This window comes from Hyla sarda, chromosome 2 (assembly GCF_029499605.1).
Source record: "Hyla sarda isolate aHylSar1 chromosome 2, aHylSar1.hap1, whole genome shotgun sequence".
NCBI classification, from domain to species: domain Eukaryota; kingdom Metazoa; phylum Chordata; class Amphibia; order Anura; family Hylidae; genus Hyla; species Hyla sarda.
This window is the reverse complement of record NC_079190.1, coordinates 260,364,858-260,391,041: the sequence shown is the minus strand read 5'-3', so window position 1 is coordinate 260,391,041 and position 26,184 is coordinate 260,364,858. Positions and strand designations below refer to the sequence as shown.

The following is a 26,184-nucleotide window of genomic DNA, read 5'->3' as shown; positions in this document are numbered from 1 at the left end:
CATCTGAGGTGCCAGAGATGGGAGAAGGTGAGATGTTCTTTTGAGAAAAACTGTTGTAGATGACTGGTTTCAAGAGGGAAACATGGAAGGAATTCAGGATTCGGAGGGAGGAGGGTAGATGGGGGGAATAGGCCACAGGATTAAGTCTCTTCTTGACTTTATAGGGACCCAAATAGCGAGGACCGAGTTTATAACTGGGTATTTTGAAATGGATATATTTACTTTGTCACCAGGAGAAAATTCAGGCGAAGGACGTCTTTTCTTGTCCGCTTGGAATTTCATGTGAGAAGTAGCATATAGAAGAGAGCGGTGTGTCTTCTGCCAGATGGAAGAAAAATTCTGCACTTGTTCCTCAACAGCAGGAACTCCAGAGGTGAAGATAAGGGGTGAGGAGGATGAGGGTGAAGTCCATAGACCACATAGAAGGGTGAAGTAATAGTGGAAATATGATTGTAGGAAAACTCTGCCCAGGGAAGCTGATTAACCCAGTCGTCTTGACATGCAGAAATGAAATGGCGTGGATAGTCTCCTAAGATCTGATTCACCCTCTCAACCTGTTAACTAGATTGAGGGGGGTAAGCCGAGGAAAAATCCAGTTTAACTTTTAGGCATGAGCAGAGGGCCCACCAGAACATATAGACGAATTGGACTCCATGGTTAGATACTATATGGGAAGGGAGTCTGTGTAAATGAAAGATATGCTGAAGAAAAAGCTTAGCAAGCTGTGGTGCTGAAGGAAGTCCGGGTAACGGTACAAAATGAACCATTTTAGAAAATCGATCTACTACCACCCAGATGACTGTATTGCCACGGGAAGATGGAAGGTCGGTAATGAAGTCCATGGAAATATTGGTCCAGGAAGGCTCTGGAATCGGCAAGGGCTGAAGAAGTCCCACTGGTTTGGAAGGAGGGGTCTTGTCCCGAGCACAGACTGAGCACGACCAGACAAAATCAACGATATCCCGTATTAAAGGTAGGCCACCAGTATTGTCTGGAGATGAACTGTAGGGATTTACGAATGCCGGGATGGCAAGCCAGAACAGAGGAATGTCCCCATTTCAAGACTCGGAGCTTCATGCGGGAAGATACATAAGTCTTTTTCTGGGAGGCAGATGCTGAAGACTTGCAAGTGCTGCAGAGATGAGACATTCAGGAGAAATAATATGCTGCAGAGGAGATTCATGGTCATGCACAGAAGACCTGGAAAGAGTGTCTGCTCTTAAATTCTTTTCCACAGGACAGAAGTGGATGTAGAAGTCGCACCTGGAGAAAAATAGAGACCACCGAGCCTGCCGTGGGTTGAGTCGATGGGCTGTCTGAAGATAGAGCAAGTTTTTGTGGTTTGAACAAATAGTAACAGGATGTACAGAGCCTTCCAAGAGATGACGCCATTCTTCTAACGCCAACTTAATGGCCAAGAGCTCGCGATCTCCGATGGTATAGTTTTCTTCTGCAGTAGAGAAGGTTTTAGAGAAAAATCTGCATGTTAAAGTTTTCCCCTTAGTAGACTTTTGCGTTAACACTGCAGCTGCTCCAACTTAAAAAGCATCCACTTCCAAGATAAATGGTTTGCTAGGATCGGGTCTAGATAGAACAGGAACAGATGCGAAGGCGGACTTTAACTGATTGAACGCTTCTTCAGTCTCAGAATTTTTTTTAATGGCCATTTTTTGACCCCTGGCATTTTTTTTTTTATTCGCATACCAGGCTGTATGAGGGCTCATTATTGTGCCATTATCTGTTTTTGGTATTGGTATCATTTTGGTATTGATCTGACTTTTTAATCGCTTTTTAACTTATTTTTATGTGATGTTATAAAAATTGCATTTCTGTACAGAGATATTGTTGTTCTGTGTGACCTACAGGTATTGATTGAGGTACTGGAGGGACTGTTTACTGTTTGGGGGAGGCATACTTTCTGCCGGTCCTCTTTTGTACCTTTCATATCTCTGTACATTCTACGCTGTGAAGGGAAGCTCCCATAGTTTGGGTCTAGGGATTGTGCAATATACCATTGTGCAATCATGTGCAATATACCACTGTGCAATAATATCTGATGTACTGTACTTTGAGGTGTTTAACCCACTACTTTGCACAGGTGCACATAGACACTTTATGGATTTGGAGTGTTCTTTACTATGCATATTATGCTGTTTTGACCCTTTGTGAAATACATTACCGTGCAATAGTATTCGATGTACTGTACTTTGATGTATTTACCCTTTTATTTGCATTGGTGTACTTAGTCACTGTATGAGATGGGAGTGTTTTTTGCAATACATTTCATGCTGCTTTGACCCCCGTTCTTCTGCTTACATTGCATTTTTGTTGCATGTGGCGCTTTATTTCATATACCTATATATACAGCCCAAGAGAGAAAAAATTGCTCTCTCTAACCAGCTCACCCAGTTATACCCTGTACTTTTTGTTGCCATGTTTTTTGTGCTGCCTTATGTGAGTTTATTTGTGTTTTTTTGTTCAATGGGATGTCAATAAAGAATACAGTATTTTATATGCATTTGAGTCTACCATTTTCTTTGTAGGAGTTATATACTTATGGGTAGCATTACCGCAACGGCGGAGTGTATGTAGGAGTTATATTTACGTCATTTACCATATGGGATACATAATGTTATATTTTAATAGTTCGTACAATTACGCATGCAGTGATACTAAATATGTTTATTTTTATTATGTTTACAGGTTTTTATATAGGAATATGGGGTGATTTGAACTTTTAACATGGAAGGGGTTAATGTGTGTCTTTTAAACTTTTATAAAAAAAAAAATATTTTTTATTTTTTTACACTTTATTAGACTTTTAGGAAGAATCATTAGATTCCTCATACAGATCAATAGAGTTCTATTGAACTCCATTGATCTGTGTGCTCTGCGATCCATTGATAGAGCCTAGTCCAGCCAGGCTCTATCAATGACAGAGCCACAGACACCAGGGAAGCAGAGGTAAGCCCTCCGGCTACCTCTATAGTGGATCACTAGCCCACCAGGGAGCATTCACATGTCCCTTTAGACACCACTGTCAGCTTTGACAGTGGCGATCTAAAGGGCTAATAGCCATCCGCAGTGATCACCGCATACTGGCTATTAGCGGCTGCCCCAGCTACTGAAAACAGCCAGGGGCTGCAGAGTATGGAGAGGGCACGAGTCCATACAGACTGCTGAGCCCTGCCGTGCTTGTCAGGTCCGGCTCTGCTTGCCCTAAGCAGGGCTAAGGGGCGGAAAAATTCACCTGCCCTAAGCCCTGAATTGCATGTCCCGGGCGTCGGGCGATAGGAATTCCACATCCCTGGTATATATATGTTTTATACACTTTATTACAACACATCATAAACAATATGATTCACCAACATGTGCATTCCCTTGTGCTATAAACAAAATATATTACTTTGACAGTATACATTTTGTTTTTCAAGTACCGCTCCACAGTTCTGGTATGCTTTGAGTTCTCAGTAAAAGATCACGGCTATAAGCTGGGCACATGCTTATGTATATGGTTGCAAATAAACTTCCTGACAAGTTCGTCAGGCACTTCTTGAACATTGCATAACTTGTAACAACAAAAGTACTTCACAAAGCAAAGTTAGTGACAGATAGCAGAATTATCACTGGTAGACTTCTTCAGCCTGGATATTTGCCATCCCAACCTCGCCTGTCAGACTGTTTCCGAGGTTGGGACATGTAATGGGGTCCACGGGACTGTGTCTCCTCTAATGGACTCACTCGGTTGTACCAGTTCACCAGGAACAAAGTAGACTCGGTATCGGTGGGGCTGCACCGCACCGCAGCAGCTTGCACCACTGGGGGGACAGAAGTTGGCACCTGTTGGTCCTGCCAAACCTCCTCTGTGTGAGTATGCTGAGGCACTTCAGTTGGTGTCCACTGGTTAGGCCAAACCTCTTCGACCACAGGAGTAGGCCTGGGCACATTCACAAATTACTGTGGTAAATACTTTGGTGCCATGACAGGCACTTCGGGCATGTAGATCTCTTCCTTCTGGACAGTACCTCTTACTTTAGGTGGCAGCAAACCAAAGGGATCTGCGTCCCAGTCATCCGATGGGAAGTAGGCAAACGGAACTTGAGTTGGATTCTATGGACAGGTTACTGCAGCCGCCCACTCTCCTCTCATGCTCTGAACAGGAGTGTACTCCACGATCTCCCCGCTTTCTCGAGAATGATGGGGGGAGATGGTCTCTCTGCACTGCCCGACGATTGACCAAGATGGTCCCACTATGATGACAGTCTATGAGGGTGCCAAACCCCCGTACTTTGTCGGCGGCATTCCGGTGGTGACTCTCCCTCTCAGGGATGTTCCAGCTTTCTAATGTACAGGGCCTCTAATTCTTTAGTGTCCTGTTGCTGTGCCTGTCGCACCTCATATGGCAGCAGCTTCAGCCCATATCTTTCCACTCTTTGAGCCCTCAGCCCTTCTACAATCTCCGGCACCTGGGCTTCTCTTCTGGCCCTCTCGATCTGGGCTGTTGGAACTGGGGAATGGGACTTCCCTAGCAGGGGAATAAGGTTCTCCCTCATATATTGTATCAGTACAGACTCATCACCAAACAACCACTTAGGTAATGGTGGTGACCGGGGATGTAGAGCAGAATTGGGGGGTTTGCTCTTTGCTAGGGGTAGAAGGAGGGGTAGAGAAAGCGGCCTCAGCCAGGGTACTCACACTCAGTGTGGAATTCAGCCCAGGACCCCCAGGTCCGGTTGTGAGGGGACAGTCTAACCGGTGACGATCCTCTTGAAGATCCCGGCGTACCCTCTGCCGGGGTTGCTAGCCAGTCTCCATCATCCTTGGGCAGCGGGACTTGGTAGCAGGCCTCCTCGGCCCGATGGAGATCCTCTGGAGACAGTCAAGTTACGGACAACGGTAGCTTTACTGAGTGACATATGGAACAGTCTATACAGTTCAGCCAGGCCCACGGAGGTGACCAGTGACTTTAGAGACCTTAAGGTCCTGTGAATTGCAGTAGGTTTTGACAATTTAGTGCAGGCCACCCTGACTTGATGATAGATGACAGTAACTGACTTGACTTGACTTGAGACTGACCAAGCTGTGACTGTAGTTTACTTGTAGACTTTTAGCTTGGGGCTGCAAGAATGACTTGAGGCCTCCTATGACTCCAGACACACTCTAGGACTCGATTGTACTGCAACTCAGCAGGAAGCTTAAGAAAGTGAAGAGGCTCCTTCCAGAGCTTTTATAGGGGAGACTTTGGTGGGGTCCAACTGATGATCATATGTTAACCTTTCTTAAAGTAACCACTTTCTTTATGCATTATACAGCACAACACATAGTAAACAATACATACATAAAGGGACACTACAGGGAGGCTGCCTGACAGGGCAGCAAGGGTACGCGGAAACAACTCCCGTACTGCGTCACCACACTATCCTGCGGAATATATGCCCACAGATGATGCAACTGGGCCTGTAGATCCTGCGCACTTGTAAGTGGCCGAAGCTGTGTGTTGGTAAGCATCATCCTGCTGGAAAATGCGAGTGGACAACACATGTGCTGTTATGGCTAAGCTGTAAGTGTCCCTCATGTTATACTACTAAGGGTGACCGACTGTTGTATGTGATATCCCTCCTCCCCCACAGATCATTACAACAGCAATTGGGGTGGTGTGCACAGCTAAAGCAGGATTCAAGCTCTCAACTAGAGTTGAGTGAATCGAATCTGACGAAGCCGAATTCGTTCCGAATTTCATGAAAAATTTGATTCGGACTGAATGCGAACTTTGACTCAATTCTAAATAACAAATTTCTTAATTAGCGACACCCCTGCAATCTCCCTGTATAATGTATAGATGCAAGTGGGTTTCTCCTGCGCTCGCATCTCTGCAATATATAGGACGATCGCAGTGGGTGTCACGAGTGACACTTGCTGTGATCCAGCCTCAACTGCAGGTACTACTGCTCCCAACATGGAGCACACTCTGCTCCATGCTGGGAGCTATAGTACTTGCATTAATAGACAGGTGTCACTTCTGAAACCCGATGCAATCGTTCTGTATAATGTATAGTTGCGGATGGCCATCCGCTCTTCTCTGGTCCCACTGTAGTATGAGTATATGCCATATATATACCTATTATTCATATTTCCCGCAGAGAGCTGTGAGTGGCTGGAAATATCTGACCAATGACAGCTCTCTGTGGGAAATATGAATAGGTATATATATGGCAGTGCAGGGGACAATAGAAGAGCGGCTGGCCGCATCTATACATTATACAGGAGGATCGCAACGGGTGTCAAAAGTGACACGGGCGATCTGTCAATTAGTACAGGTACTACTACTCCCATCATGGAACAGTGTGTTCCATGCTGTGAGTAGTAGTACTACCTAAAAAATAAAAAATAAATGAAAAAAAGTGAAACACACACACTACACTTTTATTATTGTCGGCTACATTTTTAGTGCCCTGCCTGCCCACATAATTTGATCCCTGTTTAAAAATTAACAAAAATGTTGTTATAATTAATATAAATTTCATTAAATACAATTTTTTCATCTCTACTGACTCACTTCTGACACCTGTTGCGATACTCCTGAATAATTCATAGATGTGGCCGACCGCTCTTCTATGGTCCCCTTCACTGACTTATATATACACCTATTCATATTTCCTGCAGAGAGCTGTGATTGGCCAGATAGTTCCAACCAATCACAACTCACTGTGGGAAATATGAATAGGTGTATATATACGTCAGTGCAGGGGACCATAGAAGAGCAGCCGGCCGCATCTATACATTATACAGAAGGATCACAGCGGGTGTCAGGAGTGACATCTGCTGTGATCTGTCCATAACTGCACGTACTACTGCTCCCAACATGGAGCACACTCTGCTCCATGTTGGGAGCAGTAGTACCTGCAGTTAAGATCATTGGGACAGATCCCAATGGGTGTCACTTCTGACACCCGCTGCGATTATGCTTCATCCCTGAGATGCGGAGCAGCTTTCTCCTGCGCTCTCATCTCTACTCTGTACTCCTGCCGGCAACTCACCAATCATATTTCCCGCTAAGAGCAGGGATTGGCTGCCACCATCCCGCCAATCCCCACTCTGGGTGGAAAATATGAATGAGACATGTGAATTTCTATTCACATCATTGGCCGGAGTATAGTGCAGAGATGCGTGTGCTGTACAGAAACCATTAACATTAACATTTTTTTTTGTCTTTTTGATTTTTGGGAGCAGGCAGGGGCCAGAAAATTCAACACTCAATATTAAAAATGAATGAGGAGTGCATTTCTTAATTTTTTTTCTAGTTTTCAATCTAAATCCCTTTTTTTTTTTTTTTTTACTTTCACCTTACTTTTTTAGCCTCATTTTTAATATTGAGCCCTGAATTTTCTGGTCCATGCCCACTCCCGAAAATTTAAAGACAGAAAAAAAAATAAAAATATGTAAATTTTTAAACAGGGATCAATTTATGTGGGCGGGCAGGGAACTTAAAATGTAGCCAACATTAGTAAAAATGCAAAATGTTACATTTAAATGTAAAAATAATATATTTTTTATAATTTATTATTATATATTTTTTTATTAGTGATGTATTTTAATATTGTGTTTAACCTGATAATGACCATGGACGTCTATGCTTGTCCAATGGCCGTTAACGGGGTATGACGCGGGCTCCCGACTCGAGCCAGCGTCATACCGGCCGGCCCCAGCTGATTCCTGTAGCTGGGGGCCGGCGTTAATAGCTGACATGTGGCGAACGCCTCGGCCGGCTATTAACCCTTTAGATTCTGCTGTCAAAGTTGTATACCGTCCCTGGTGGTCCAGTGGGGTGGATCGTTCCCCCCCCCCAGCGCGATAACGTCGGGGCGATCCACTGCTGAGGTTACCTGAGGGCTTACCTCATGTCCTGTCCCGGCTCCGGCGCTCAGAATGATAAAGCCTGGCAGGACCAGGCTTTATCAATCGAGCTCAGAGCACACAGATCAATGGGATTCTATGTAACCCCATTGATCTGTATGAGGAATCAAATGATTCCTCCTAAAAGTCCTGTAAGGGGACTAAAAGTGTAAAAGAAAAAGTTTAAAAAGAAGTTTAAAAACACACACATTAACCCCTTCCTTATTAAAAGTTTAAATCACCCCCCTTTTCCCAAATTCCATATAAAAAATCTATAAACATAATAAAAATAAACGTATATGGTATTGCCACGTGCCTAAATGTCAGAACCATAAAAATATATCATAAATTAAACCACCTGGTCAATGGCGTATGCGCCAAAAAATTCCAAAGTCCAAAATGGCGTATTTTTGGTCACTTTTCATACCATAAAAAAAGGAATAAAAGCGATCAAGAAATCCGATCAAAACAAAAATGGTACTGATTAAAACTTCAGATCACGGGGCAAAAAATACCACCCCGTACACAGAAAAATAAAAAAGTTATAGGGGTCAGAAAAGGACAATTTCAAATGTATTAATTTTCTTGCAAGTAGTTATGATTTTTTCCAAAAGTACAACAAAATCAAACTTATATAAGTAGGGTATCATTTTAATCGTATGGACCTACAGAATAAAAATAAAATGTCTTTTTTAACAAAAAATGTACGGCGTAGAAACGGCAGCCCCCAAAATTTACAAAATGGTGTTTTTTCTTCGATTATGTCGCACAATGATTTTTCCGTTTCATCATAGATTTTTTGGTAAAATAACTGATTTCATTACAAAGTAGAATTGGTGGCACAAAAAATAAGCCCTCATATGGATTCTTAGGTGCAAAATTGAAAGGGTTATGATTTTTAAAAGGTAAGGAGGAAAAAACGAAAGTGCAAAAACAGAAAAACACTTGGTCCTTAAGGGGTTAATAAAGTATGTATGTATGTATGTGTGTTTCACTTTTTTTCTCTATTTTTTTAAATTTAGGTTGTACTACTACTCACAGCATGGAACAGACTGTTCTATGATGGGAGCTGTAGTACCTGTACTAATAGACAGATCACAGCAGGTATCACTCCTGACACACGATGTGATTGTCCTTACTATTGCAGAGATGGGGCGGCTTTCTCCTGTGCTCGTATCACTGCACTATACTCCGGCTGGCCAGTGATGTGAATAGAATTCACATCACTTATTTGTATTTCCCGCAGAGAGCTGTGATTGGCCAGATGGTTCCAGCCACTCACAGATCTCTGCGGAAAATGTGAATAATAGGTATATATATGGCATATACTCATACTACAGTGGGACCAAAGAAGAGCAGCTGGCCGCCTGCATCTATACATTATAAAGGTAGATCGCATCGGGTGTCAGAAGTGACACCAGCTGCGATCTCTCTATTAATGCAGGTACTACAGCTCCCAGCATGGAGCAGAGTGTGCTCCATGTTAGGAGCAGTAGTACTTGCAGTTAAGGACAGATCACAGCAGGTATCACTCCTGACACCCGATGCGATCATCCTATCTAGATGTGTGAAAGCCGCCAGCATCTATACATTATACAGGAGGTGTCACAGGTACTCCTACTTCCATCATGGAACAGTCTGTTCCATGCTGGGAGTAGTAGTACTACCTAATTATGTAAAAAATAGAGAAAAAAAGTGAAACACACACACTTTATTAAACACATTATTAAGAGGTCTCCCCCTCTTGTTAGGAACCTCAGCACCAGATTTCGATCCAGAATGTTCTCCTCTGGTTCCCAGGACCTTTCCTCAGGACCGAACCCTTTCCAGTACACTAGGAAGAAACATTTCCCCCTAACAGTTTTGGAGGCCAGAATTTCTTTTACCTAAAATGCATCAGAAGCCCCGGACACAGGAGTAGGAGAGACATTGTCCTAAGAGAAACGGTTCAGATTTAGCAGCTTAAAGAGGGAGACAGGGAAGGAGTTCGGGATGCGAAGAGATGGTGGCAGGTGGAGTTTGTATGACACCGGATTGATACGATGCAAAATCTTGAGAGGACCCAGGAACCTAGGACCCAGTTTGTAACTGGGGAGATTGGCAGATTGTCAGACTCTGTCCCCACGAGAGAAAATCGGAGGTGATCTTCTCTTCTTGTCGGCCTGTGACTCATGCGAGATGAGGCGAGAACTAGAAAGCGCCGGGTCTCCTGCCAAATAGCCATGAAGTCGATCCGTGACTACCCAAATAACAGTGCTATTAGAGGAGTATGGCAGATCTGTGATGATGTCCATATGAGTCCAAAGACACTCCAGAATGGGTAAAGGTTGTAACAGGCTTAAGATGTGGAGTCTTGTCATGGGCACAGATTGAACAGGAACAAACAAAATCAGAGACATCACACTGCAGGTTCGGCCACCAGTAATGACGGGAGATAAATTGAAAGGACTTCCGTACTCCAGGATGCCCGGCTAGCAAAGGAGAATGTCCCCAGTTCAACACTTTAAGTCTTAGGCGGAGAGACACAAAGGACTGCTTCAGGGGAACTTGCTGAAGATCGATTGGCACAACCGCAATCAATCGATCAGGTGGAACAATATGCCGAGGAGTCCAGGCCCACGACATCGGAGGACCTAGAAAGAGCATCTGCTTTAACGTTCTTTTCCTCTGGACAAAAATGAATAAGGAAATAAAATCTAGAAAAGAATAGAGACCATCTGGCCTGTCAGGGATTCAATCACTGAGCAGACTGCAAATACAGGAGATTTTTATGATCCAAGTAAATATTGATAGGATGAGAAGATCCTTCCAGAAGGTGATGCCACTCTTCCAGGGCGAGCTTAATGGCCAAGAGTTCTCGATCCCCTATGGTGTAGTTCCTCTCGGCTGGCGAGAACATCTTCGAAAAGTATCCACAAGTTACGGATTTGCCCCTGGTAGTCTTCTGGGTAAGGACTGCACCAGCTCCTACAGAAGAGGCATCCACCTGGAGAGAGAATGATTTTTCAGGGTCGGGTCTAGTCAGAATAGGTGCGGAGGAAAAGGCTGACTTCAAACGAGAGAAGGCATCTTCAGCCTCTGCAGACCAGGATTTGGGGTTACCACTCTTCTTGGTGAGTGCCACAATTGGAGCAACCATTGTACCATTGTAGAAGTGCAGTATGAACTGTCATTAATAATTGGCGAGGCAAGTTAACAACAGAATAAATCCTACAAAAAATCCGCCGTAGCGGTATTGCTACCCATAAACATACAAATCCTACAAAGAATCGGTAGACTCGAATATACGTGCAAAATGAAGACAATCTTTATTAAAGTTACACAACAAATTTGCATAATAAAATCACGTAAACATTGCACAGAACATGACAAACAAGTGCCTGCAGAGAATGGTTGGACAGACTGAGTAGAAAAATATTATTCTTTTTTCTTTTGGACTATATAAATCAAGAGCTAAAGTGCCACATACAAATTATATATCCATACTGGGGGGGGGGGGGGGGGGGGCGGCGGGAACAAAAAAAGCAGAGGCAATGTAAACAAGTATAAGGTGTCTAAGTGCATCAGTGCAAAACATGTAACAGTACTGTGCATATAAAGTTATTGCACTAACAAAATATTGCACAAAAGGTAAGGCCTCCCAAGACACAATAGATACCATCCAAGTATATGGATATATCCTATCATGGTTCTAATAGAACTCCCAAGCACATGCTGTGCCCCCCCCCCCCCCACTACAAAAGGGGAAGTCCCATGAGTCTCCAAACACTACCGGCAGGTACACAGGAATACGCCACCCTACGCCAAAAGCAGTCGTGACCCTGTGAGCAAGCAAAAACGTGAATAATATTTTTCTACTCAGTCTGTCCAACCATTCTCTGCAGGCACTTGTTTGTCATGTTCTGTGTAATTTTACGTGATTTTATTATGTAAATTTGTAGTGTAACTTTAATAAAGATTGTCTTAATTTTGCACGTATATTCGAGTCTAACGGTTCTTAGGATTTGTACAGTTAACAGCAGAAGACAGCTTGTCAGGGTCCATCTGGTGGCCTTGGTTGGAGACAATATAGCCAAGAACAGCAGACTAGTCTTCTCAAAGAGGCATTCATCAAGTTTGGCGCAGAGTCGATTACTCCAAAGGCTTCGCAGACCTGTCGCATGAGTGCGATGGATCTCCAAGTTAGGCGAGAAGATCAGGATATTGTTCAAATACACCATGACACAAGTATAAAGGAGGTCCCGGAAGATGTAATTGATGAATTCCTGGAAGATGGCCGGGGCGTTACAGAGACTAAATGGCATCGCTAGGTACTCGAAATGTCCGTCTCGGGTTTTAAAAGCCATCTTCCATTCATCTCCTTCACGTATTCTGATCAAATGATATGCTCCTCGTTGATCCAGTTTGGAGAAGACCATGGCACCCTGGAGGCAGTCAAAAAGTTCAGAAATCAGTGGAAGAGCGTATCGGTTCTTGACAGTGATTTTATTGAGCCCCCCGGTAATCAATACAAGGGTGAAGAGAACCATCCTTCATCTCCACAAAGAAAAATCCAGCACCAGCAGGGGAGGAAGACTTCCAGATGAAACCCTTCTGGAGATTCTCCTTGATATACTCAGCCATGGCTTTAGTTTCAGGAGCAGACAAAGGGTAGATTCTTCCTTGCGGTGGCGTAGTATCAGGTAAAAGATTGATCGGACAATCATAGGGATGATGTGGAGGAAGGCTTTTAGCCTTTTTTTTTTTGCAGAATACATCAGCAAAGTCCTGGTATGGAGAAGGCAGATCTGGCAGAGAAGGAGAAGGTAGGATACACTTCAGTTGAGGAATCATCAAACAACGAGTAAGACAATCTTGTCCCCAGGAAGATACTTTGCCAGAACGCCAGTCAAGTACTGGGAAATGACATTGCAGCCAGGGTAGACTGAGGAGAACCAAAGAAGAACAATGGGGAAGCACATGGAACTTGATTTTCTCCTTGTGTAAGACTTCCACTTGCATCATTAGAGGTTCAGTGAGAAATTGCACCGCGTAGCTCAGGCATTCCCCGTTGACAGAAGAGATGTACAATCGCTTGGCGACCCGAGTGACCGGGAGATTATACTTATGGACCAAAGAAGCATTAATGAAGTTCCCATCAGAATCGGAGTCCACAAAGGCAGAATCGTGGAAGGAGACCCTGGTAGAAGAGGAAAGTTGAACAGGCATTGTCAACCTAAGAGAAAGAGTATTAACACCTAGAGACGCCTCTCCCATGTGCCCTAGGTGCGTGCGTTTCCTGGACGTGAAGGCCAAAAGGGGCAATTATTGCGGAAATGCTCCAGGCTGGCACAATATAGACACAAATTTTCTTTGTGTCGGCGAGACCTCTCTTGCTGGGTAAAGTGGACTTGATCCACCTGCATAGGTTCCTCCTCCGCTGGAGACATAGGAGGTTGAGGTAGACGCTGGAAGATTAGAGCCAGTCGGGAAAGACAATGTGTCCGTGCTGGTTCGCGTTCTTCTTGCCTCTCGGTGAAGTGCACATCGATGCGGGTGGCAAACAGAATAAGCTCACTGAGGGAAGACGGAGGGTCCCGTGCGGCCAGAGCATCCTTAACCTTGCTAGGCCCTTTTTAAAAGGTGGCACATAGAGCGGAGTCATTCCAATCCAGTTCCAAGAATCCCCTTGGAGGAGGTTCAGGAGTGCGGTTTCGGCCGAGGAGGCCTTTGCTTGCTCTTGGAAGACACTGCAGAACTCAGAGAGGAAAGCTTGCAAGTTGGTAGTCACAGGATCGCTTCTTCCCAAAGAAGAGTTGCCCATTCCAGGGCCTTGCCGGAGAGAAGACTGACCACCAAAGCCACCTTGGCCTGCTCAGGGGAGAACTGGTTGACTATCAGTTCCACATGCATGGAGCACTGGTTCCCGGACTCCTTGCACAATTTTGTGTCCCCTTCATACTTCGATGGCAGGGACAGAAGAATCTTGGGACCTACGGATGCCAAGGAATCTGCAGGCACCGGAGGAGGAACAGGGGCAGGTTGTGGCTGCTGCTGCTGCACGGAGAGAAGCTGCTACATCATGGTGGATAGCTGGTTAAGTTGTTGCGCCTATCTGCTGTGATTGCTGGGCCACGATGGTGGTGAGATCAGCAACACTTGGTAAAGGCACCTCTTACTGTAATACCTGGAGTAGTGGATCTGCTGTACCACTGTGGACGATGGTGAAAGCCGCACCAGGGAGCAGAGTCTAAGGAGCCGCTGGTTTTCACCAGAGCCCACCACAAAACATGATGGACGATCCAGCGAACTCCCAGGTTGCTACCCCTGGCGCAACTTGCCCACAGTGGCGGCAGAGTTGAGGCGAGGTTCAGATTCGTAAGGCAACTCAGAGTCGGGGACTGGCAGGTAGGTCAGGACAGGAGGCAGAGTTCAGTGGTCAGGAAACGTAGCAAAGGTTCTGGTACACGGTAGACACACTCAATGGCAATAGAGCACAAAGATCCGGCATGGGTCAACAGGAAGTGCAGAAACTTATAGGGTCAGCGCACAGCAAGAACCAATTAGTGGTGCACTGGCCCTTTAAATTTCAGAGAGTCTGCGTGTGCCCTAGGGAATGGGAACACGCACGCCGGCAGTCAGGGGAAGCAGGAGAGAGGTAAGTAACTGCCAGCACGGTGAATGCGACCACAGCTGGATATGCTGGCCGCTGCGCTGCCCATCCCTGAACCAGCACAGGGAGACGGTGCTGTGAGAGCACCCCTGGTCAGCATGACCGGCCGTGGCATGAGGCATAACAAAAGCTCAGTCAGAATGGCCTAGATAGATCCTGATTCTTTCAGTCAAATGATGAGCCCCCTCTCAAAGTCTGTCAATGGGGCAAAATGTTTTCCCATGCATCATAGAGGCATCAAGTGTTAGCCTTTTTATAGAGAAGGGTTTTAACATCCTTGTGGTGGCCACTAGGAGAAAAAAATGAGGATTATAGTTCATACCACTAGGCCTATGCAATGGCAAGGATTTCTTACAAAACTCAATATGCTAAGTGTCTAGATCAATAAAAATAAAACTATTCATAGCAATTATATTGGATAAAAGTATTGTATTCCATAGACTTTTTTGCATTAACTTTTAAAACTTCAACTTTTAGAGTATCTATTACCAGTGTTGTGTTCCTTCCTCTTTCAGGTGCTGGTGCAATAGTTGCTGCTATTGTGGTCGGTGTAATTATAATATTTTCACTGGTACTTGTCAGCCTCAAGATGTACAACAGGTAAATAATATGTGGATACGTGACTCAAGTTTAAAGGGGGGTTGCATTAAAAGCTTACTCCGGGGAACTAAACCCATAGCATATCCTGTCCCTCTGATCAACCTATTTAATTGTCTAAATATAATTCATTAGCTATATAGAGCAGTTTCCCTTCTTTGGTTGTCACTTACATGCATGAAGTGGGGGAATGACATCATCCAGCCATCCACTTGAGAGATGTGTGAAGCCTCAGCCAATCAGACACTGAATCTCTCTCTCTACTCAGAGCAGGGGGTGGGAGCTGCTCTCAGAGAGTGAGCTGGACAGCTGAGAGTATTTAGTACTAGGGCAAGTCACAACAGAAAGTATATAAAGCGGTCACACGTGATAATGGTAAAAATGGAGGGGAACACTTGGGTACCACTGTAAGTATATTTTTTTATAGACTATTAAATAACTATTAAGTACAACTTTACAATCTTCCTCTGGATAGCAGCAAACAAAAACGATAATGTCCTTTTTTTTATTATACATATAAAGAAATAGGATCGATAGGTTAGGAACACACTGCATTTCAGTAATCCACTTCAGGTATTTGTCGCCATTCTAGCTAAAGAAACAGGCAGTAAACTCAGTTATCTCTAAATGTTTTTTCTTTATTGTTCCTGGTATGGAGAGCAAAGCAAGATAGCAACATTATGTGGGGAGATTTCTCAAAACCTGTGCAGAGGAATAGTGGCGCAGGAGTCCATAGCAACCAATCAGATCATTTCTTTTATTTTTCAAAGGCCTTTTTAAAAATTAGAAAAAAATAAGTAATCTGGTTGCTATGGGCAACTACACCACATTTCCTCTGCACAGGTTTTTATAGATCTCCCACTATATGTTTAAATTAAGATACAGAAACATTTTCATTTTAGCCTATAATGAAGTGGAAAAGTTAGTATTTCCTGCCTCAGAAGACTTTACAAAGCCAGATATGGCAATACAAATCTATTTTCAGACCTTGAATACACAGGGAATATAGGAGGAGGTATTCACTGATAAATCAAGAATGGGTTAGGTCTCCCAAATAATATCTGAAAGAATAACTAGAATAAGGGAACCTTAAAAGGGGTATTCCAGGATAAAACTTTTTTTTATATCAACTGGCTCCAGAAAGTTAAACAGATTTGTAAATGACTTCTATTAAAAAATCTTAATCCTTTCAATAATTATCAGCTGCTGAAGCTGAGTTGTTTTTTTCTGTCTGGCAACAGTGCTCTCTAGAGCACTTAGACGGAAAAAACAACTCAACTTCAGAAGCTCATAAGTACTGAAAGGATTAAGATTTTTTAATAGAAGTAATTTACAAATCTGTTTAACTTTCTGGAGCCAGTTAATATGTATATTATATCACCACTTCTAGATAGGGATCTGTTACTGTTGTTCAACTACTGGTTCCCTCCTACACCTTCCAAATTCACATGTGGGATACAATATATTAATAATCATCATGTTTCTAGACACCTACTGGGAGCATGTCACCATGTATTCTCTGATGAATAAAATACATGCGAGACATCCTCCCATCTCAACCGCTGCATCACAACAAAATTGACAATAAAGTTGGATTGCCCTGATAACCAACTAATCGGCACATTAACTCAGTGTTGTAAATGACACTCAAGCATCTGATGTTAAACTTAAAACCGTATTGTTCCATACACATTCTTAGTTCCTTCACGATTGCGTTTGACAGTCCTTATATATCGCACATGAATTAGTACAGGTATACAGCTTATAATATTCAGTGCACATAGATCTCCAGTAGAGGTTCCGTTAGCATATTTTCTTGTGCGTATATAATTTGCAGGTAACAGTTCACACTGTTAATATGTTGAGGTCACAGTTCACACTATAGTGCATACAATTGCACATGGGATGATATTTACAGGTAGACTTAGGTATATTTTAGTCACCGTTATTTAATTGCAGCTTGTTCATCCCCTCATTGTGGCTTGTTCATTGTATGTTATAGGTGTGTTATGAGTGCGTTTCTTATTATAATAATATAATTATTATGTTGTGATTGCAATAGAGGTTATAATAGCATAAAGTCCATATTTCTCATCCACGATCACAGCACAAGTGTAAATCAGCACAGTATTCCAGCCGCATCGTATTACCAACACATTCCACACTCTCAATACACATGAACCCAAAGTAGCACATTATGCAGCGCTTCACCAGAGTATTAATATTACTTCAGAGGTAGTTCACAAAGTGTTATTGCGATGCACTTCATAACCAAGTCTCAGTGTAGTAGAGTGGCAGCATTAAAGCAGTGTAGGTCCGGTTGTAAAAGCGCATACGGCGCAAAAATGAGCCGACCGGACCGAACGTTTCACTCCGGTCAGCTCATTGAAATGAATGGCATACGGGAGCGCATACGGTAACATACGGGAGCGCGAGCTTTTAGCTCCCCCCTGCCGTATGCGCTCCCGTATGGGACAAAACGTAGTGTGGACCCAGCCTAAATCCCCAAGCTTCCTCCATGATTCAATAAAGGAATACGTGATTACTTGCATTACTTGGTTAGCTTGAAATTATTAAACACTGCATGGAAACTTACATTCGTTGGTTATATTAGAGGGACACTAGTAGACTGTTCAATACTGTGTCCAGTTCACACTATGTGACAGCAGTTTTCACAAGCAGTAATATTACTCCACTTTTCAATACCGTGTCCAGTTCACATTGGCCCTCATTTACTATTGCAAACCCGACCTGTTTTGTTGCGTTGTGTGCCAGATTCTGTCGCATTGCGCCAGAAATTCTGTCTGCGCTAGATTTTGTGCTAGAATTTGTGCCAGAATTGAAAAAACCCTGACTAGCTCTCCATTTTGCTAAGAAAACCCCAAAAAGGGGTGTGGCTACCTGGAAAAGGGGGTGTGGTCTCTGAAAAGGGGCGTGTTCCTGACATTTTCACAAAATCCCAACATATTTACTAAGGTTTTCACATAAAATGTGGTGGATTTGAGCTGAGGAAAACCAGAGAGATCAGAGCATGTGTAAAAAAAAGTAGGGAAAGTGGAAAATGTAGGGAAACCTTAGTAAATACTGTGTAAAATAAATTGTAGGGAATTAAAACCCACAAAGAAACCTACACTCCACTCTTAGTAAATAAGGGCCATTGTGCGATAACAGATATTCACAGCAATGGACTTACTTCAATTTACACATTTCATTCATTATCAGTAAATATATACTGCAGTATTAGTTAAATCTAGCTCATCCTTATGTGTAGTGCTCCTTTACTGTAGAATATAATTGTCCATCCAACATTATAGCGTGTAGCTTAGATGAACCGTATGTGCGGCACTGATGGCGTCTGTCATTAGGACAGTAAGGAGACCCAGTTCTATTAAAGGTCCCTGATGATATGAGCTATTGAAACGCGTTGGACCCTGTACCCTTTGGACGTTGCAGTAGCAAATGGAGCCATCATATGATACGCACCATATCCAACTGACCTGGATTTGACCACAGCACCAGGAATAGACAGCTAAGTGTACATTTCAGCACATATAGATATTACTTCTGCTACCTATGCTATCTTCATATAGTGTGGCAATACATGAATTTGACTATTTCATCTAAGCTACATGCTATAATGTTGGTTGGACAATTATATTCTAAAGTAAAGGAGCACTATAAATACAGTACAGACCAAAAGTTTGGACACACCTTCTCATTCAAAGAGTTTTCTTTATTTTCATGATTATGAAAATTGTAGATTCACACTGAAGGCATCAAAACTATGAATTAACACATTTGGAATTATAGACATAACAAAAAAGTGTGAAACAACTGAAAATGTCATATTCTTGGTTCTTCAAAGTAGCCACCTTTTTCTTTGATTACTACTTTGCACACTCTTGGCATTCTCTTGATGAGCTTCAAGAGGTAGAGGTGAAATGATCTTCCATCACTCTTCTTTAAGGAGATGCTTAGCACTTGTTGTCCCTTTTTGCCTTCACTCTGCGGTCCAGCTCACCCAAAACCATCTGGATTGGGTTCAGGTCTGGTGACTGTGGAGGCCAGGTCATCTGGTGCAGCACCCCATCACTCTCCTTAAACAGCTTGGAGGTGTGTTTGGGATCATTGTCCTGTTGAAAAATAAATGATGATCCAACTAAACGCAAACCGGATGGAATAGCATGCCGCTGCAAGATGCTGTGGTAGCCATGCTGGTTCAGTATGCTTTCCAATTTTGAATAAATCCCCAACTGTGTAACCAGCAAAGCACCCCCACATCATCACACCTCCTCCTCCATGCTTCACGGTGGGAACCAGGCATGTAGAGTTCATCCGTTCACCTTTTCTGCTTCGCACAAAGACACGGTGGTTGGAACCAAAGATCTCACATTTGGACTCATCAGACCAAAGCACAGATTTCCACTGGTCTAATGTCCATTCCTTGTGTTCTTTAGCCCAAACAAGTCTCTTCTGCTTGTTGCCTGTCCTTAGCAGTGGTTTCCTAGCAGATATTCGACCATGAAGGCCTGATTCACACAGTCTCCTCTTAACAGTTGTTCTAGAGATGTGTCTGCTGCTAGAACTGTGTGGCATTGACCTGTTCTCTAATCTGAGGTGCTGTTAACCTGTGATTTCTGAGGCTGGTGACTTGGATGAACTTATCCTCCACAGCAGAGGTGACTCTTGGTCTTCCTTTCCTGGGGCGGTCCACATGTGAGCCAGTTTCTTGTTTCACACTTTTTTCTTAGGTATATATTTCCACATGTGTAATTCTTAGTTTTGATGCCTTCAGTGTGAATCTACAATTTTCATAGTCATGAAAATAAAGAAAACTCTGAATGAGAAGGCGTGTCCAAACTTTTGGTATGTACTGTAAGGATGAGCTAGAGTTAATTAATAGCCATCATGTGCAAGAAATACTGCAGTATATATTTACTGATTATGAATGAAATGTGTAAATTGAAGTAAGTCCATTGCTGTGAATATCTGTTATCGCACAGTGTGAACTGGACACAGTATTGAAAAGTGGAGTAATATTACTGCTTGTGAAAACTGCTGTCGCTTAGTGTGAACTGGACACAGTATTGAACATTCTACTAGTGTCACTAATATAACCAACAAATGTAAGTTTCCATGCAGTGTTTAATAATTTCAAGCTAACCAAGTAATGCAAGTAATCACGTATTCCCTTATTGAATCATGGAGGAAGCTTGGGGATTTACACTGCTTATTTACGGATTTACAGAACAGCATATGTTTTCTATGGAGATTTTCTCCTACTCTGGACAGTTCTTAAAATGGACAGAGATGTCAGCAGATAGCACTGTGGTCATGATGTCAGCAGTGAGCTCTGTGTTCCAAAAAGAAAAGAATTTCCTCTGTAGTATTCAGCAGCTAATAAGTACTGGAAGGATTAAGATTTTTTTAATAGAAGTAATTTACAAATCTGTTTAACTTTCTGGCACCAGTTGATTAAAAAACAAAAAGGTTTTCCATCAGAGTACCCCTTTAATGATGCCACTCTACTACACTGAAACTTGGTTATGAAGTGCATCGCAACGACACATTGTGAACTACCTCTGAAGTAATATTGATACTCTGGTGAAGCGCTGCATAATGTGCTACTTTGGGTTCATGTGTATTGAGAGTGTGGAATGTGTTGGTAATACGATGCGGCTGGAATACTGTGCTGATTTACACTTGTGCTGTGATTGTGGATGAGAAATATGGACTTTATGCTATTATAACTTCTATTGCAATCAAAACATAATAATTTCTAAAAAATGCACTCATAACACACCTATAAAATACAATAGCATTTGGGTGACTACATTCGGAGGGGATGAACAAGCCGCAACAAAAATATACCTAAGTCTACCTGTAAATATCATCCCATGTGTTATTGTATGCACTATAGTGTGAACTGTGACTTAAACACCTTAACAGTGTGAACTGTGACCTGCAACTTATATAAGCCCAAGAATATATGCGGAACCTCTACTGGAGATCTATGTGCACTGAATATCATAAGCTGTATACCTGTACTAATTCATGTGTGGGATATAAAAGGACCATCAAATGCAATCGTGAAGGAACTAAGAATGTCTATGGCACCCTACAGTTATTAAGTTCAACATCGGACAATTAGTATGTGCTGCACCTGAGTGTATACAAAACGGAAACAGTATCGCGTCCTATGTGTACACCTTCCTACTTTTGCTGAGTGACAAGAGGAGGAATGTGATAACTTACAGATACGCTGGAGTGTCATTTACTACACTGAGTTACGGTGCGGATTAGTTGGTTATCAGGGCAATCCATCTTTATTGTCAATTTTGTTGTGATGCAGCGGTTGAGATGGGAGGATGTCTCGCATGTCTCGGTGACATGCTCCCAGTAGGTGTCTAGAAACATGATGATTATTACTGTATTGTATCCCACATGTGAATTTGGAAGGTGTAGGAGGGAACCAGTAGTTGCGCAACAGTAACAAATCCCTATCTAGAAGTGGTGATAGAATATACATATGCGGCAATATACTGATGTGATCTAATGCAATCATTTTATATTTAATTTTGATAATATAGACACTAATCTATATGTACATTTTTATATATGTGCACAATAAAAGTTACGTTTTAAGGTTCCCTTTTTCTAGTCATTCTTTCAGGAATCTAAGAGGAAGCAGCTCTGGAGCTTGTATAATTGTCATTGCAGCTCTGGAGAATGTTACATATTGTAACTCAGGATTTGTGCAAGATAAGTAGTATAATGCATGCTGTATAATGAATTGACACAGTTACTGAGCTTAAATGTAGATTAAAGGGGTACTCCACCCCTAGACATCTTATCCCCTATCCAAAGGATAGGGGATAAGATGTCTGATCACGGGGGTCCCGCCGCTGGGCACCCCCGCAGTATAGCATGCGGCACCCACCTGTTTCTTGTCCGGAAGCGCTGGAGGGTCTGGGTCGCGACCACGGAAATGGAAGTCGTGACGTCATGACTCCGCCCCATGTGACGTCACGCTCTGTCCCCTCAATGCAAGTCTATGGGAGGGGGCGTGACGTCACATGGGGCGGAGTCATGACGTCACGACTTCCGTTTCCGTGGTCGCGACCCAGACCCTCCAGCGCTTCCGGACAAGAAACAGATGGGTGCCGCATGCTATACTGCGGGGGTCCCCAGCGGCGGGACCCCCGTGATCAGACATCTTATCCCCTATCCTTTGGATAGGGGATAAGATGTCTGGGGGGGAGTACCCCTTTAATGATGTAAATGGGTGTTCAAACATGGATATACAATATACTTCAAGTCACAGAAATACTTCCTTCTGCTGTAAGTTATAAGTAATATTACTGTTAAAGTACATATTAAAGACATATTTTTTTCTATGTTGGTGACTACTTATTTCTTCTTGTATTTAACAGGCGTAAACGGACAGAGAGAGAACTGGGAATGAGAAGCACCAAAACCACAAACACACCAAGCACAAGACCTCACAACAGTTCCCTTAGCCAGCCAACATCTTTAACATCTGTTCCACCTGACATCCACCTTGAAAACCGATGACTGAAGAGAATGGGTGCTGCCAGAAAGTGAAGCCCAGTTTGATTCACAAATAATATTAGTTTAGGACTATCTATTTAGATCCCCAGATCTTCACTGAAACACTGAGAATCACAATGTGATACTAGGTCTTTGCTTCTGAAACCAGCGATCCCTATATCCACGAGCCTATCCTGCACTAAACTTATAAACACCAGATAAACTAAGAAAAAAGCCATTGAGCTGGCATTCAAAATGGCTTCTTTTTCCACAGTAGGGCAATGGAAATCCCCAATACATCACAATTTCTTTTTCATCTTCAATCTACCACAAGTTTAACCAAATGAATGTACATTGGACAGGAAGACTGGGGTACATTTCTGGAAACATGACTGCCCTTATGTTGGCTTTTATATATACATATTTATATTTATATATGAAAGAAAGTTTTAATTAGATTTTTGGAGTTTCTCTGTTTTTTCGTATATGTCCCTGAGCATCATTTCGCCATTATTATTCAATAAAATCACTGTGTTGAGCAGAGAATAAATCTATTATAAAAGTACTATTGCTCGGTGAATGTCTATTGAAGAGACTTTATGGATCACACGGATCACTGAGTGGGTACAACCAAACACAGCAATAATCATTGTGTGTATCAGGCAGTCGTGGGATTTATCTCCACATGATCCATATCATTGTGTTATAGCATGTAAATGTTTCCTATGTATGTAGTACCAGTGATTTATTTAAGGGTCTGCATGACAAAAGTAATTTATAGAAAATCTAGGAATATATTTGTCAGATCTTTATGTCAATAGCCATCTTGCCACAGACAACTCCTTTCATATATGAGTCAATGGTTTGACTCTTAATACTTTAACCTTTTCACATTATGTGTGGAATTACTTAAATGACTCTCCAAGTGTCAGGGTGGGGCCAATCTGCTCAGGTGTCACAGCCTGGCACACCAAATCGCTTGCTATGATCTCCCAGACCCTTGATGAATAATGTACAGAGCCCTATATGTCAATCAAGAAGGCCCTGGGAGATGAGGGCAAACAAGGAGGGCTACCAAGCCCCGCCTCCTTGACACTTGGCAGAGAAATAAAAAGATTTCATATGTTTGGTATCCACCATCAGCTCTACGAAAGGTACAGTTTGTTTATATAGCCCCAACAGCTATCCAATGGTGTCTGCAGATCTTGCCAGCAAATACAGCTGACAGATTCCCTTTACTGCTGTCTACAACTGATCAGAATCTAGATTCCACACTTTCACAGCAGGTTAAAAAGCAAGAAGAGGCCATACTAGCAACTTTTTGGTATCATTTCTTCATAGACACCAAGTAATTTTTGCACTTTTGTGGAACACATGATGATGCAGTCATATTGTGTTGCACGCCTAGTAAAATTATGAGCATGGGTGGGCATCTGCAATTAGAATGCCATCTGGAGGATGTTCTGATGTCTTAGCTTCATTATCAATAGATAGATTTTTTTCATGATCATACCAGCTTTCTGATGTTTTTCTTTCTTTGTAGTTAAGGGAAATGCTTTAAAAGATGAACAAAAAATTGACAATGTGTTGTAAATATTATCGATGTTTATTGCTGTCAGTCTATATTTATATGTCTGAATACCAAGTACATAGATAGATCATAATGTTCAGTAAAGGCTTAAAAATGTGAACTCAGTCGTACACTTACTGATGGGATGCATTTCTGTCAGTTGGAACCATTTATTATTTGCAATGGGACCTATTACTGTAAAAATGCAGTTCAATCTACAGATATCATGTTACAGAGAAGAGAGAAGAATCTGAATGGACTGAATATATAGGTTTGTGCAAAAAGGTTCACAATAACATTGATTTTATCAATTAAAATTGCTGCTCATACTGGGTTTTGCAGGCCAGTGGGTGATCTTATAACCTTTAGGGCCTATTCACATTACGTGGTTGCTAAGCGGAATTTCCAGTGCAGCAGCCTCCGATTATTTTCAGTGGGATTCTGCTGCACCATTCACACTATGGAATTACCAAGTCAGAAATGGAAAAAGGCAGACATGGAAATTTGAGATACCAGTCTCCGCAAGAAGAATGAACATGTTACACGGAATCCGTCTTCAGAGATGTACCATTTCTTAGCGGCCCGCTAAAGTTTCCATAGTGTGCATGGCCCTTATTGTACAAGCTTGCATACAAAAGTAGCTGTCAGTCACCAAGTAGGACCACCCACTGGACTCTTAGGCTAAGTATAATCAGAAGTTTAAATAGACAGATATGTTTTCCTGCTTTCTAACATGATGCTGGCAGATCAGTCTGCATGCTTAAGGTATGTTCACATGATGAAATTTCTGCAACTGCGTCAGAATTTCTGTGTTCTCACAATACAGAATTCCGCCAATGATTTTAATGGGATTCTACAATGGAATTCCCCAAAATATAAGACTGATCTTATCTTTCTGAATGGAACAGTGGAATCCCATTAAAAGTAATGGGCAGTAAATTCCAGCGAAATTTCTGGCAAAATTCTTCCGCGGACGTCCGCACGGAAATTCAGTCGTGTGATTATACCCTTACTATGACAGGTTTCCCTCAATACCACAAATATAACAAATATGGTTGACAATCATTGTTTGAGGTTGGATTGTTAATGTTTATATTCTATGGCCACCTTTATGCCTGAAAACCATATAGCAGTGTTTCCCAACCAAGGTGCCTCCAGCTGTTGCAAAACTACAACTCTCAGCATGCACAAGATGAAGGCTGCCTGGCCAGGGAGTTGTAGTTTTACAACAGCTGGAGGCATCCTGGTTGGGAAACACTGCCTTAAAGACTTGAAACTTCATTCATAAATCAAAATCTCCATTGTCAGAATGGAAACTAAAGTTTATGACAATCATATTTATAAGAAAATCTGATTATATATATATATATATATATATATATATATATATATATATCCACATACAAAAGGAAAAGAGAAGCTTTGGGTCCCTCTGCATGGAGTAGGTACGGCAGTGCACAGAAGTTGTACAGACTCTGTTGGGTACCATGTGTATAGATATAGATATACTGTATACTCCCCAAAACAACATGCCAGAATTTTGCAAGAGCTTATTCATGGACCTATAGACCATTGGCTCCTCTACCACGACTTTTCAAACCATGGCCTGGTTGGAAAAATAGGGGTATGTAAAGGGGGCTTAACTTGTTCATTGCTATACAGTCTTGAGAAAAAAAACTCTAGCAACAAGATGAGTTAAACTCAGGGACTTTGTGCAAAACGTGAAGGTTGAATTGTGATTGTTAACTTTTCTATTACTCAATAACAGTGCTGCTTTTATTACTTTAAATTTTTTATTTTTGAAGGAATATATATCGTATCTTACAATAAATGTTTCATTGGTTCAAAAAATGTTTTAGATTCCTTGCTATTCTGCACTATTGGTAAAATAGTTCAGCATTTTAGGTCACATTTTAAATAA

General features: G+C 42.3%; 1 protein-coding gene across 3 annotated transcripts in view; it reads left to right on the top strand.

The window, feature by feature from the left end:
* NCMAP (non-compact myelin associated protein) overlaps window positions 1-25,584 on the top strand; it is a 139,787-nt gene extending 114,203 nt beyond the window's left edge. For all 3 annotated transcript variants that reach the window (XM_056560586.1, XM_056560584.1, XM_056560587.1), the window contains exons 3-4: window positions 15,061-15,145; window positions 22,576-25,584. In XM_056560586.1, coding sequence (XP_056416561.1) covers window positions 15,061-15,145; window positions 22,576-22,717 — 227 coding nt within the window. In that variant the 3' untranslated portion in view covers window positions 22,718-25,584. The remainder of the gene's footprint in view (window positions 1-15,060; window positions 15,146-22,575) is intronic.
* Window positions 25,585-26,184: the final 600 nt, after the last annotated feature.